The sequence below is a fragment of the Agelaius phoeniceus genome, chromosome 12 (genome assembly GCF_051311805.1).
Source record: "Agelaius phoeniceus isolate bAgePho1 chromosome 12, bAgePho1.hap1, whole genome shotgun sequence".
Classification (NCBI taxonomy): domain Eukaryota; kingdom Metazoa; phylum Chordata; class Aves; order Passeriformes; family Icteridae; genus Agelaius; species Agelaius phoeniceus.
The window spans coordinates 20,859,478-20,873,056 of NC_135276.1; the positions used below are offsets into that span (position 1 = coordinate 20,859,478).

General features: G+C 62.7%; 2 protein-coding genes across 4 annotated transcripts; one reads left to right on the forward strand and one right to left on the reverse strand.

Moving 5' to 3' along the window:
• Positions 1-1,762: 1,762 nt before the first annotated feature.
• On the forward strand, positions 1,763-6,720 carry CDT1 (chromatin licensing and DNA replication factor 1). The gene is made up of 10 exons (XM_054641012.2): positions 1,763-2,245; positions 2,643-2,807; positions 2,895-3,109; positions 3,325-3,519; positions 3,652-3,797; positions 4,043-4,146; positions 4,338-4,526; positions 4,986-5,120; positions 5,712-5,913; positions 5,997-6,720. Exons 1-10 carry the CDS (start codon positions 1,886-1,888, stop codon positions 6,158-6,160), a joined length of 1,875 nt encoding a protein of 624 aa, XP_054496987.2. The 5' UTR covers positions 1,763-1,885; the 3' UTR covers positions 6,161-6,720.
• A 1,531-nt stretch (positions 6,721-8,251) lies between these two features.
• APRT (adenine phosphoribosyltransferase) lies at positions 8,252-13,270 on the reverse strand. 3 transcript variants are annotated; one of them, XR_013184074.1, is made up of 6 exons: positions 12,107-13,270; positions 11,636-11,739; positions 10,524-10,657; positions 10,260-10,293; positions 9,651-9,729; positions 9,253-9,313 (listed from the first exon to the last, which is right to left on the reverse strand). XR_013184074.1 is itself a non-coding variant. In XM_054641022.2 (5 exons), the coding sequence occupies exons 1-5, from the start codon at positions 13,015-13,017 to the stop codon at positions 9,171-9,173; spliced, it is 1,371 nt and encodes a 456-aa protein (XP_054496997.2). In that variant the 5' UTR covers positions 13,018-13,266; the 3' UTR covers positions 8,252-9,170. The 3 variants fall into 3 exon arrangements, 1 of the variants encoding a protein (XP_054496997.2); XR_013184073.1 differs by having other exon boundaries at positions 9,254-9,313; positions 10,251-10,293; XM_054641022.2 differs by lacking the exon at positions 10,260-10,293 and having other exon boundaries at positions 8,252-9,313; positions 12,107-13,266.
• Positions 13,271-13,579: the final 309 nt, after the last annotated feature.

Below are 13,579 nucleotides of genomic sequence, written 5' to 3' on the forward strand. Positions count from 1 at the left end.
GGGGAATCATCCCTAGTTCCTGGAGCTGGGTCCATGATCCCTGGCACTGGGGAATGATCCCCTTTTCCTGGAGCTGGACCCACAGTCCCACATTCCCAGAGCTCAGTGCCCACTGCAGAGCCAGATGCAGACCCATACCCCCATGGAATTGGGAGCCCAGGTCACACCTGGAGCTGGGCTGTCTCAGTCCCAAATCCCAGTGGGCAGGTGTCAGGCACAGCTGGTGGCATGGGCAGTGTGGCTGGTGACACCTGGCAGTGCTGGTAACCACCAACCTCCAACAGGAACCATCAGCCCATGAAATTCTCCACATTCCTTGGCTCCCCTGAGCTTGTTTTCCCAACACGGTTCATAAACTGGCATCCAGCTGGCACACTGCCAGACTGCTCCCCACTCTCTCCTGGGCTCCCTCCAGAATTCCAGGGCCTCTTCTCCCCACCCCAAATGTGCCCAAGCCCCATCCAGGCACCCCTGCCCACCCAGAACCCCCAAAGCAGGATGGGCCTGATGGCCCCCAGTGTGTGGATCCCTGGGTTCAGTGGGCACAGGATGGGCCTGATGGCTCCCCAGGATGGGTCTGACGGTTCCCCAGTGTGTGGATCCATGGATTCAGTGGGCACAGGATGGGTCTGACAGTTTCCCAGTGTGTGGATCCATGGATTCAGTGGGCACAGGATGGGTCTGACAGTTCCCCAGTGTGTGGATCCATGGGTTCAGTGGGCACAGGATGGGCCTGACAGTTCCCCAGTGTGTGGATCCATGGGTTCAGTGGGCACAGGATGGGCCTGACAGTTCCCCAGTGTGTGGATCCATGGGCTCAGTGGGCACAGCCCCTCGGGGCAGCATCCTTATCACGGGGATTCAGCTGCTTCCACCCTCGGCACTGGGATCCGGAGGGAGCTGCTCGTGTAAATGAAACATTGGTCAGCACAAAGACGTGAAGTTCAGCACTAACACCATGTTTGGAGATGGGAATTGCCCCTGCCCACACCCCACTGCACCCCCAACCAGCAGGGATCCAGGAAAGGGTGGTGCAGCACCCGCAGCAGCCCCGAGCACGCGCAGCCAGGCAGGGAATGGAGGCTGTGGAAGCAAATGGGCACCGGGAATGGCACCCCAGAGCCCTGCCCTGCCCGCCTGGATCCGGCCCTGCTGCACTCTGCCAGCCTCGCTCAGGTTTTACGAGGGATGGGGGAGACACATGAGGCTCCATAAAGTGCTGTGGGCACGGCTGAGTGCCTGGTCCGGCAGTGATGGGCCAGAGGCTTCTCCCAGCTCCGGGCACTGCCAACAGCACAGGGCAGGGAATGGCGGGCAGGGGGACAACGCAGGTGCCCCACAGCCTCTCGTTCCCATGGCTGCACCCTGGAGGGTCCCCATGCCACCGTGGAGCTCCAAGTCAGATATTGGCCCCACGTGCACTGGGAAGAGCAGATCAGGAGGTGACCACCAGCACAATTCCAATGGAAACTCCCAGCTTTTCCCCCATCGGCCCCAGCCGGGGTTGGCAACCTCCATCCCTGCCCGTGGCGCTTCAGCTGGTCGCTGGTCCCAGACCCAGCGAGGCCGGAGCCCCCCGTCCCCCGGAGCTGTCCCGGTTCCCCCTGGAGCTGTCCCGGTCCCCCCGGACCCCCACGTGCAGCACCGCTCCGAGGGGCGCGGCCCCTTTAAGAGCCGAGTGGCGCCAAACCCGCATCACGTGATCGCTGCCCGCCCCCCGGTGGGCGGGGTCTCGGCGCGCGGGCTCCCGCCAAGAGAGAAGCGCGCGGGACCGGCCCCACGTGTTCCTGGGAGCGGGATCGGGATCGGAACCGGGACCGGGATCGGGATCGGGATCAGAACCAGGACCGGGATCGGAACCGGGACCGCGACCGGGACCGTGGCCATGGCCCAGCTCCGCCTCACCGACTTCTTCGGCCAGACAAAAGGGACCACCGGAGCCCCGGGCAAGCGCAGCGGCGGCCGCCTGCTCAAGGCCGCCCTCGCCGGTTCCCCGGTGCACCGGGAGGATGAGGATGGTGTCCCGGCGGGGCTCAGCGGCCGCTCGCTGCCGCTGCCTGGCTCGCCGCGCACCCCGGCCCGCGGGGGCTCCCCGGCGCTGCGGGGCCTGGCGGGCAGGAAACGGAGCCGCCGGGAGATGGAAGCGGGGTCACCGGTCGGGGCCCGGCTCGGGGAACGGAGCGGGAAGTCAGCACGGAAGAGGCTGGAGCTGCCCCGGGATGCGCAGCCGGGGTCTCCGGGAGCGGTAGGGACATGGCGGGGTCGGGGATGCGCCGCTTCCTCTGCGGTGCGGCCCTGAAATGGGATGGGGGAGGATAAAGGGGTGGGCGAGCGGATGGGTGCGTGTGGAACCAGAAAACAACAGCCCCGCGTTCGATCCCTTTTCCCCCTGCAGGACCCCCCAAACTTGCCTCCCCTTCTCCTGATTCACAATCCCCCCCTCACCCGGAACCCGGACTTACCCCTGCCCCAAGTGCGCGAACCCCAAAACTCGCCCCCCTCAGCCCCCCGGGCTTGCCCCCTGCCCCCATTGCAGACGCTTCTATGGCTCCCCTCCCCGTGCAAGACCTCGGGGGGCACAGGGGAAGGGATCCCGGTGGGTGAGCTCCCCGGACAGTCCCTAACTCTCCCCTCTCTTGCAGGTCACCAGCTCCTCGCCTCTGGCCACTCCTCGACCCCCGACACCGCTGTCACGGGCCCCGGCCGCGTCTCCCCCGGCCAGCACCAGCGGCTCCCCGTGCCGTGGGCAGGACACGGGGACAGAGCCCAGCCCAGGATCCCCGGGGCCGGCCCGGCGCCTGCAGCGGGTACGGGCTGATCCCGGCTCTGCTCCCGGCGCGGGTGGATTCGGTGCCGCGTGTCCCGCTCTGACCCTGTGTCCCCTCCCTGCCCAGGAGGACGTGGCTGAGCTGCAGGGCCGCCTGCAGAGGATGAAGGTGCCGGGCCAGGTCCCCTCTGTCCCCAGCGGGACCAGCAGTGACCTGCGGAGCCGCCTGGAGCGTGTGCGGCAGCTGGAGCTGCGCATCCGGCAGAGGAGAGCGGCCACCGGGGACACCGGGGCCACCGGGGCTGGGGACACCGGGGCAGCAGCTCCGGGGGCAGAGACCGGGTGAGGAGCAGCTGCAGGGGGGGTTTGAGGGGGCTGCCACAGCCCTGAAGTGGTTTTGTGGGGGTCTGAGGGCTGTGGGGACTCTGAGCGTTGTGACACCAATGTCACAGGTGACGTGACCCCAATACCACCCCAGAGAAGGGCTTTGGGATGGGGTGGGAGGCGGGCACGGTGTCAGCAGCAGGGCCCTGACCCCGTCCTGTCCTTCCCTGCAGGCAGAAGCCCCCGGCGTACCAGCGCTTCCACACGCTGGCCCAGGAGCTGCCCCCGGGGCTGACGCTGCCCTACAAGTTCCGGGTGCTGGCAGAGATGTTCCGCAGCGTGGACACCATCACCGGGATGCTCTTCAACCGCGCCGAGACCGTCACCTTCGCCAAGGTCAAGCAGGGCGTGCAGGACATGATGCGCAGGTGAGCTGGCCCCTTTCGGGGTCCCAGCATCCCCTTTCGGGGTCCCAGCATCCCCTTTCGGGGCCCCAGCAGCCCCTTTCGGGGCCCCAGCTGCAGCTCTGGGCATTCCCAACCCCTGTGGTGCCGTCACAGGCAGTTTGAGGAGCAGCACCTGGGGCAGATCAAGGCTGTGTATCCCAGCTCGTACCGGCTGCGCCAGGAGAAGAACGTCCCCACCTTCGGCAGCGGCGGGAAGAAGTCTGAGTATCAGCTCACGCTGGAGCCAGTCCTGGGGGAAGGTATGGATGGTTTTGGGGTACGCTCGGTCCTGGCTGATCCCTGAATCCATAGGGATGCTCTGCTTGGTCCATTAAATGGATCCCCTGAACGTGTTGGAAGTGGGAAACAGGTTTGGGACAGGAGGGAGAATGTCCTGAGGCAGCGACTCAGCTCCATGGCAGGGCTCTGGTCCTGTCCTTCCCGAGGCTGCCGTGGTTTGTGCCCTGCTGGGCTCTGTGGGTGACACTCGTGTCCCTCCTGGCAGAGGAGAAGGTGGATGGGCGCCCGCACCTGTCGGCGTCGCGGCTGCTGGAGCGCCGGAGGGAATTCCACCGCAACCTGGTCAACATTGTCAGGGAGCACCACAAGGTGAGGGGCGCCTGGCACCCCCTGCCTGCTCTGGGGTTGTCACTGGTGCCATCCAGGCTGAAGGACACGGAGGTTCCTCTTGGAGGCGGGCTCTGAATTCGCTCCCTGTGTCACCAAGCTGTGCTGGGAGCGCAGGGCAGTGGCTGCCTCTGCATTCCTGGTGCCATGACACAGCTCTCACCCTTCTCCAGGCATTCCTGGCTGCCCTCAGCCCTCCCATGGTGGTGCCAGAGGAGAAGCTGACCCGGTGGCATCCCCGCTTCAACGTGGATGAGGTGCCAGACATCAGCCCCGCGGAGCTGCCGCGGCCGCCGCAGGAGGACAGGCTGAGCACGGCCCAGGAGGTGCTGAGCACGGCCCGGGGGATGCTGAGCCCCAAGGTGAGCCAGGGCCAGGGCCTGGCTCTGTCTGTGCCACCTCTGGGAAGGTGTGGGTGGCTTCCCACTGCCAGAGGGCAGGGTTAGATGAGATACTGGGAAGGAATTCCTGGCTGGGAGGGTGGGCAGGCCCTGGCACAGGGTGCCCAGAACAGCTGTGGCTGCCCCTGGAGCCCTGGAAGTGCCCAAGGCCAGGCTGGACATTAGGGCTTGGAACAATCTGGGCTAGTGGAAGGTGTCCCTGCCATGGCAGGGGGCTGCAAATGAGAAGAGCTTCCAGTCCTTTCCCACCCAGACCATTCTATGAAGCCCCCCAAGCTCCTGTGTGCAGGCAGGATGGATCAGGATCACTGGGCTGGGATCCTGGGCTGCCGGGTGACAGCGGGGGCGGCAGAGGGGAAACTTCTCCTTCCTCCAGCCTGAACTGTAACCCAACTCCTCCTCCCTCTTCCACATGAGCAGATGGAAAAAGCTCTTGCCAACCTGGCCCTCAGAACGGCCGAAGCCAGTGCGGGGGAGCCGGCACTTTCCAAAGCCCCAGCCCCTGCCAGCACCTCCAGCGCACTCAGAGGGGTGTCCCAGGGGCTGCTGGAGCGGGTGAGTCACTGTGCTGGGCCTCACACGGGGCTGGGGGCGCTGCCCGTGCTCAGGGTGGGTGTCCCAGGGGCTGCTGGAGCGGGTGAGTCGCTCTGTGCTGGGGCTGAGGGTGCTCCCTGTGCCCAGCCCGTCCCCTGGAGGTGCTCCCTGTACCCAGCCTGTCCCCTGGGGGTGGCCCCTGTGCCCAGCCCGTCCCCTGGGGGTGCTCCCTGTACCCAGCCCGTCCCCTGGGGGTGCTGCCCATGCCCAGCCCGTCCCCTGGGGGTGCTGCCCATGCCCAGCCCATCCCCTGGGGGTGCTCCCTGTACCCAGCCCATCCCCTGGGGGTGCTCCCTGTACCCAGCCCATCCCCTGGGGCTGCTGCCCGCGCTCAGGGTGGGTGTCCCAGGGGCTGCTGGAGCGGGTGAGTCGCTCTGTGCTGGGGCTGAGGGTGCTCCCTGTGCCCAGCCTGTCCCCTGGAGGTGCTCCCTGTACCCAGCCTGTCCCCTGGGGGTGGCCCCTGTGCCCAGCCCGTCCCCTGGGGGTGCTCCCTGTACCCAGCCCATCCCCTGGGGCTGCTGCCCGCGCTCAGGGTGGGTGTCCCCGTGTCAGGTGCGGGCGAAGGAGGCGGCGCGGCTGGCGGCGCTGCTGACGCGGGACGCGCGGCAGGAGCAGCGGGCGGCGCGGCTGGCGCGGCTGCCGGCCATGGCGCGCCTCCTGCGCGGCGTCTTCGTGGCCGAGAAGAAGCCGGCGCTCAGCATGGAGCTGCTCTGCGCCCGCCTGGCTGACAGCTGCCCCGAGCTGGTGGCACCAGGTAGGGATTTTGGGGGGGGTCTCTGAGGGAGGAGGAAGGGGCTGTGGGAAGCCCGGTGCTGACCCCGCTGCTCCCGGCTGCAGGTGAGATGGAGAAACACGTGCGGCTCTTTGCGGAGCTCCTGCCCGACTGGGTGGGTGTCCACGCCCTCAGGACGGACGTCTACGTCAAGCTGGACAAAGAGAAGGACCTGGGCCTCGTCACCGAGAGGCTCAACAAGGCGGCCAAGGAGGCTGGAGCCCTCTGAGCTCCCCTCAGGGCTGGGGTTTTTTCTGTGCAATCTCCTCGAATGTAGCAAATCCCGACAGTGCTCTGGGTTCTGGGGTGGGCTGGAGGGAGGCTTGTCCTCGGGTGGCTGAGGAAGGGCAAAATGCCTTAATTTAACTGATCCTGTGGTGGGAGCTGTCAGGAGTGTAGGTCCCCTAGTCCTGGAGCAATCCCATGTCCTGGGGTGGTGATAAATCCTAACCTGAGGAACCTTTTCTTCTCCCTTTCCTGGTTCTCCTGAAGGTTCAATGCATGAGGGGTCTCCTGAAGGTCCAATTTCAGAGGTTTCTTCCATTAACTGGGTCCTGGTGGGGTGAAGGCAGAACAGGGCAGGCTGAGAGCGTGACAGGCAGGAAGGAGTGAGAGAAAAGTCACAAATTGATGTTTCTGGAGCTTCGGGCCTCGTTCTGTTTTTAGGGGAGGGAAAACGCATCTTCCAGTCCTCACTGGAAACAACTGCAGGACTTGTCAAAACACATTTGTATTAAATGTTTTAAATATAGTTGACTTGTGTTAACCCAGTGCTCTTCCTTGCTGCCTGTCTCGTGGTTCTCCATGGCAATTGGCGCCGGGAAGGGCTGGCTCCTCATCCAGCTCCTGGAGAAAAACTCACTGGAAAAAGTGAGCGTGGGTTTGCAGGGAGCTGAATGCAGCTTTTGTAGATGGGGCTGGGGGAGCAGCTGCTGCAGGGACAGGGGCAGGCAGGGCTGACAGGGATCCAGGGCTGGTTTTTCCCAGGGGAAGTCCCAGGCCACTCAGACTGAAGTGGCTTGGGAAGAGGGACAAAGAGGGTGAGGATGGCACAGAGGTTCTGGGCTGGCTCTGTGCCCAAGTCGGGGTGGGAGCTGCCCAGGGCCATGTCAGACACACCTCACACTGCTCCCCAAGCCTGGCTGGAGCTGGGGACACCAGGGACCTGCAGGGAGAGGGGGCTCCCTCATCCTCTCATCCTATGCTGCTCCTGGGCAGATTCCTCACCTGGCAGCAGCTGAGATCCCACAGCACTTCCTGAGGGAGCAAGAGGCCTTCCTCCTCCTCTTCCTCCTCCTCCAGGCCGTGCTCGCCTGTGCAGCCCAGCTGTGCCCAGTTTCCAGGGAGGAGGAGAAGGGCTTAACCCCAATCCAGGGGCTGGGTGTGAGGCTGGGGGCTCCTGAGGCAGGCTGGGCTCTCAGCCATGCTCAGGGACCTCACTGTGGTGGGAAGGAGCTGGATTGCAGCAGCTGGAGAGGAGCAGGACTGGAAAGAAGCTGGAATCAGCAGCCTGGCAGCCACACTCACATCCCAGGAGAGCTCCCAGCCAGCTCCTGTTCTGCTCCTTGGGATGAAACCCTTCTGCTCCTCGGGATGAAACCCTCCTGCTCCTCGGGACGAGACCCTCCTGCTCCTCGGGACGAAACCCTCCTGCTCCTCGGGACGAAACCCTTCTGCTCCTCGGGATGAGGAACCCTTCTCCCACCTGGAAGCTGCCCCTGCCCAGCCTGGTCTCCCCAAGCAGATGACATCAGGGGCTGCTGGCAGCCCAGCCGGGCCCAAGGCACCGTCCCCACGTTCCCTGATGTCACCTGCTGGCACTGGCGGGGCTGACGCTGCTTCCCCAGCACGCAGCTGCTTTCCATGGCTCTCTGGGGTGGAATTGATTTTCCCTCCTCCCCCGCAGCAGGGACCCTGTCCTGGTGCCAAGGCTGTGAGGTGCTGCCTGCCCTGGCTCCCCTGGGGCAGCCTGGTGCCCAGGGAATTCCTCAGTGCAAACTGAGCAGTGCTGAAGGGGCTTTTCGGTAGATGGGGATGGAAATAGCTGGAATGGTCCTTCCAAGTGGATGGGGCTGGCTGGGAGGTGGTCCCAGGTGCTGGATGGGGAAGGGGAGCTGAGCTGACCAAGCCTCTGCAGCCAGAGGTGGGTGCAAAGTAAAGAAAAGGTACCTGAATGCTCTCTGGGAAACAATTCCAAGCATTTGGGGGATTAGGGAGAGTCACAGCACAGCCTTGCCCCACTGACCAGCTGGGGCTGCAGGGAGACACTGCCAAGGGTCATTGACAGCTTCAGCCACTGCAAGAACAGCTCTGAGACAGCTTAGGAAATATAAAAATACATCAATATTTATTTTACCCATGAGTCCAGTCCCTGCTGGGCCAGGGACACAGTCCCTGATGGTTTCAGGCTTGTGGAAGTTTTGGCACACAGGGATTTAGCTGTGAGCAAACTGAACCGTGCTGGAGGAAGCATCTCAAACCCCCCTCACACACCTGAGACCACTGCAACACCTCTCCTGGGGCCTCACCTGGCACCAAACTCCCACCAGGGCGGGCTCTGATGGCCCAGCACAGCCCAGCAGAGGGGAAGCAGCAGCACAGGAGTGGGATGTGGTGCAGGAGATGGGGAATTGTGCTGAACAAAAGGTGCCTGTGGTGTCCAGGGAAGGAAAACACTGACTGGGCTCATCCCACAGCAGCACCATCCTGATTTAAGGACACAGCAAGCACCTCATTCTCCTGAACAAGCACAGCCCTGGTGTAAGAGCAGCTTATTCTGGTGTGAGTGACAGCACAGAGCACCAGCCCATCCCGAGGTCAAATACAGCAGGATTTGTCCTTTACAGAAATAATTGCTTTTTGCCCATCTCCTGTGTTTCTTTGGGAATTTTTCAGCAGGTTCCTTGGAGGCTGACAGCCCAGCCCAGGGGATGCTGGTGCCCTGGCAGAGCTCTCCTGCCTCAGCAGCAATATTGTCACTTTGGTCTCCTAAAAACCACAGATTCACAGAAGCTGCATCTGGGTCTCCATCCCCCCCAGTCAATCTGCCTGTTCTTCCTGAAAGGATGAACTCCAAAAGGGATCATTATACTCAACACAGTGCTTGGGAAATTTAGGATTGGGGAGCATCTGGCCATGCTCAAAACCTGTGTTTAACCCCCTCCCCACCCCCCTGTGACAGCCAGTCACTACACACAGCCCCAGACTTGTTCCCAGTGCTCCCTCCTCCCTGCTGCTGCTCAGTCATACTGCAGCAGGGAGTAGAAAGGGATGGAGTTGAGCTTTTCTGACCCTTTCAGGGCTTTCAGCTCTATGATCACCAGGCACTCCAGGATTTCAGCCTTCAGCCTCTTCAGCAGCTCGCAGGCAGCACGCATGGTACCTGTGGAGGGGAGCAGAAACATCCTCACTCCAGGGGCACCCCCAGCCCACAGCCACCCCTGCTGCTGCCAGGCTGAGGGTACAGAGAGGTGTGGATACCCCTGGCAGTGCCCAAGGCCAGGCTGGATGTGGCTTGGAGCAGCCTGGGATAGACACAAAGTGTCCCTGCCATGGCAGGGGTGGGGCTGGATGGGATTTATCCCCCCCCAGCCATTCCATGATTGCATGCACACAGGTGTACAGGATCACTCGTGCTTCCCTCACCTCCAGATTTATCCCCCCAGCCATTCCATGATTGCATGCACTCAGGTGTACAGGATCACTCGTGCTTCCCTCACCTCCAGTTGCCAGCAGGTCATCCACAATCACCACTTTCTGTCCTGGCTCCACAGCATCGCTCTGGACTTCCAGCTCAGCCTGCAGGGAGCAAAGAGCAGCTTTGGTTTAGTCTGGCCTTGGAGAGAAGCCCCTCACGAGCTGCTGGTTCATGCTGGAACACAGACAAGTCCTCAGAGACATCAGCATAAACACTCAGCACCTAAAATCCCAAAAACCCCACAAATTCCAGCTACAGGGGAGCGCCACAGAAACACAGAGCAGGGAGGGGATTGCTGGGCCAACCTGCTGGCACACCAAGATCCTGAACTTTCATTGTGTGAGTTATGGTGGAATCTTATCCCAGAGCAGCTCTCCAGCGAGGAAAATCTCCTGTCATGCACTGGGGAGCTCTGCCTAGAGCCAGATCCAAACTGGCACCTGTTTGGATGCGTCACATGAGCTCAGTTGGCCCAAACAATCCTCATGGCTTAGGCCTGGCTTTGGGGGTTCTGCTGCTGTTAGTTCCTAGTGGGAGTAGCACAGGCTGAGGCTCAGCCCCCGGAGCAGCCGCGGGTTACGGGGCGGGATGGGGGAAGCCATGCGGGACAGCTCTGACTTACAGCACTTACTGCCAGAGTGGGGACACTCTCCGTGGTCATGCCCCTGGATTCAAGCCAAAGAAAGCCATTTAGCACCAGGTCTGAGCACCACCCCCCCGAGAAGAATCACAGCACAGCACCGAACATCACCCGTGGGCACAAACGGAGCGGCCGCGGCTCAGCGCCGCTCCCAGGGCTGGTGCCAGGTCATCAGAACCCGGCCTGGGACCCCCTCCCCGCGGGTTTAGCCCCCCTGGACCCCCAGCGTGAGCCCCTGCTGCTCCCAGGCCTTGCCTTGCCGTATTCCAGGCTGTAGGAGATGGATTCAGTGGCACCAGGCAGTTTCCCCTTTTTCCGCACGGGCACGAAGCCGATGCCCAACCTCTGCGCCAGGGGGGTCCCGATGAGGAACCCCCGGGAGTCCAGGCCTGGGGGCACAGCAGGAACAGGGAACAGGCAATCAGGAATCATTCACCTTGGAAAACGCCTCCAACACCATCAAGTCCAACCATTTCCCAACCAAGGCCACATCCACGTGTTTTTTGGAATGGTGACTCCACTGCTGCCCTGGGCAGCCGGTCCCAACACCTCACACCCTCTCAGGGAATTAATATTCCCTGATACCCAACCTAACCCCCCCCCAGGTACAACTTGAGGCCTTTTCCTCTTGTCCCATCACTCAGATTGGAGCCATTTCACTGGAGGAGGGTCTTGGCACAACCCCCTTGTTTTATCCTCCCATTCTAAAAGCAATTTGCTCTTCAAGTCACTGCTGAGGGTTGAAAACACAGCCCACACTCCTGTTCTCACCCACATTTGCTGCTGCTGGCCCTAAGAGCCCATTTCCCTCCCCTCTGACCCTTTTCCTTAGAGATAAAGGCAGCAGGGCCCTGGTATCAGTCCAGCCACATGAGCAGGAACTCTGCACCTCTGGGCAGACTTCACTTATCTCACCTGGGCCAGGTCTGGTGTGTGCCCCTCTGGCTGTGGCCCAGCCCAAGCACTGCCTTCCTCTTCCTCAGCACCTGGCCAGGTGAGCTGAGGTGTTCTGGCCACCAAGGCCATTTGTGCTGGCCTGGAAAGGCTCCCTGAGGGAAACCAGCTGGGACAGGGCCTGCCTGCCCTGGGGACAGCGTGGGGACACTGCAGGCTCTGTGTGCCCCCTCCTTTTTAACAATGAATTATGCAACTGGCGCAGAAGTGTCAAAGGGCACCTGCCACATCCCACACCAGCATTTCAGAAAACCACAGCAGGAGGTGAAGGGTAGAAACTGTCCTGGTGTTACCTTGTGACAAAGGCCAATGTTCAGGTGACTTCTGTGTCCAAGGGCTACAACATTCCCCAAGGGCCACCCCACTCTTCCCACCCGGGACACACTGCTCAGGGCTGTTCAACCAGCACTCACCCACAATGAAGTCGATTTTCGGGAAAGACGCCCTCACATGATCCTCCAGAAGATCAATCAAAGTCCTGAAGGCCACAGGATCCTTCAGCAAGGGGCTGATATCCCTGCAACGAGGGAGGGCAGGGGGTGAGGCACCTGCGGGACTGCTCTGGAAATGCTCAGCTCCCGAGGCCTGGGGAAGGTTCCTGATCCCAGGGGAGGTTCCTGATCCCAGGGGAAGGTTCCTGATCCCAGGGAAGGCTCCCGGGCCCAGGAAAGGCTCCCGAGCCGGGGAAAGGGCCCTGCCTGGTGCTGCCGGGGCCAGGGATGGGCAGCGCGGACAGGAGCTGGCAGCGAGTCCCCGGCCCGGCTCCAGCCCTGCTCCCATCCCGTTCCAGCCCTGGTCCTGCCTCCATCCCCGGCCCCATGCCCTGTCCTGGTTCCACCCCCAGTTTCCTCCCCGATCCCATCCCGTTCCCGTCCCGGTCTCACCGGAACAGCACACCGGGCTCCGGGAAGTCCGGGAAGGGCCGGACGCGGTCGCGCACCCGGCGCAGCCGCTCGTCGCTCATGGCGGCCCCGCCGTGCGCAGCCGCCGCCGCCGCTCCGCTCCCCGCAGGCCGGAACGGGCCGGGCCGGGCGGGGCGGGACGGGGGCGGCACCGGAGCGGGCGGGCACCGGGGCAGGGAGCGGCTGTGGCCTGGGGACCTGCGGGTGTGGGACCGCGGGGCATGGAGCATCTGTGCCCCCGGTACTCGGAGCTCCGGTATCCCGCAGCATTGAGCATCAGTCCCCCCGCTGTTTGGAGCTCCGGTACCCCGGGGCATTGAGCCCTGGTCCCCCCGGTATTTGGGGCTCCGGTACCCCGGAGTGCGGAGCATCCATGCCCCCAGTATCGGGAGCTCTGGTACCCCGGGGTACCGGAGCCCCAGCCCCTCGGTATTTGGGGCTCCGGTACCCCGGGGCATTGAGCATCCATACCCCCGGTATTTGGGGCTCTGGCACCCCGGGGCATTGGAGCCCCAGTCCCCCCGGTATTTGGAGCTCTGGTATCCCAGAGCATTGAGCCCCAGTCCACCCCGTATTTGGGCTTCTGGTACCCCGCGGCATTGAGCCCCAGTCCCCCCGGTATCCCGGTATTCGGAGCTCTGGTACGCTGGATCATAGAGCATCACACCCCCGGCACATGGAACTCTGGTATCCCCATGCACAGAGCCCCAAATTCGTGGTGCAAGAAGGTCTGATACTCCAGACATGGAGCTATCCCAGAGCCCCCAGCCCCCCAGTGAAGGTCTGGTACCCCAGGACACGAGGCACTGATACCCCCAGTGTGTGGAGCTCTGACACTTCATGCACAGAGCCCAAATCTCCCCGTGCATGGAGCTCTGATAACCCTGGCGCATGGAGCTGCAGTTCCCAGGGCCATGGAGCTCTGATAACCCTGGTGCATGGAGCTGCAATTCCCAGGGGCATGGAGCCCTGGCACAGCAGTGGATGGAGCCCCAGGCTCCCCTCTGAAGAGCTCCCAGGGACCTGCTCCGTGTGGAGCTGGATTTCCCTGCCTGACCCCAGCCTCAGAAAGGAGCTCCCTGCCTGGGGGTTCCCTTTGCACGCCCTCACCCTGCTCAGCACAACACAGACAGCAAACTCCTCAGGACTCCACTGTTTCCTGCTTTCCCATCCCTCATCACCTCGTGTGAACTCCTGGAGTCGTTCAGTGTTTGTTAAACTCGTTGGTTGGGATGAGGGACAATAACACAGTCCCAGGTCCTCCAACAGTTCCTGGTGTCACCGAGCCCTGGGCAGGGCAGGGAGCTCCCACAGCTCCCATCTCCCATCTCCTGGTGCTGAATGCTGTTTGGCCATGCAAAATCCACCAAATGAGTTCAGATCTCCTCTTCCATTAGCAAATACACCTTGGATCTGCTCCAAACCTGTCCAGGCACGGCTCGCTGTGGAAAGCAG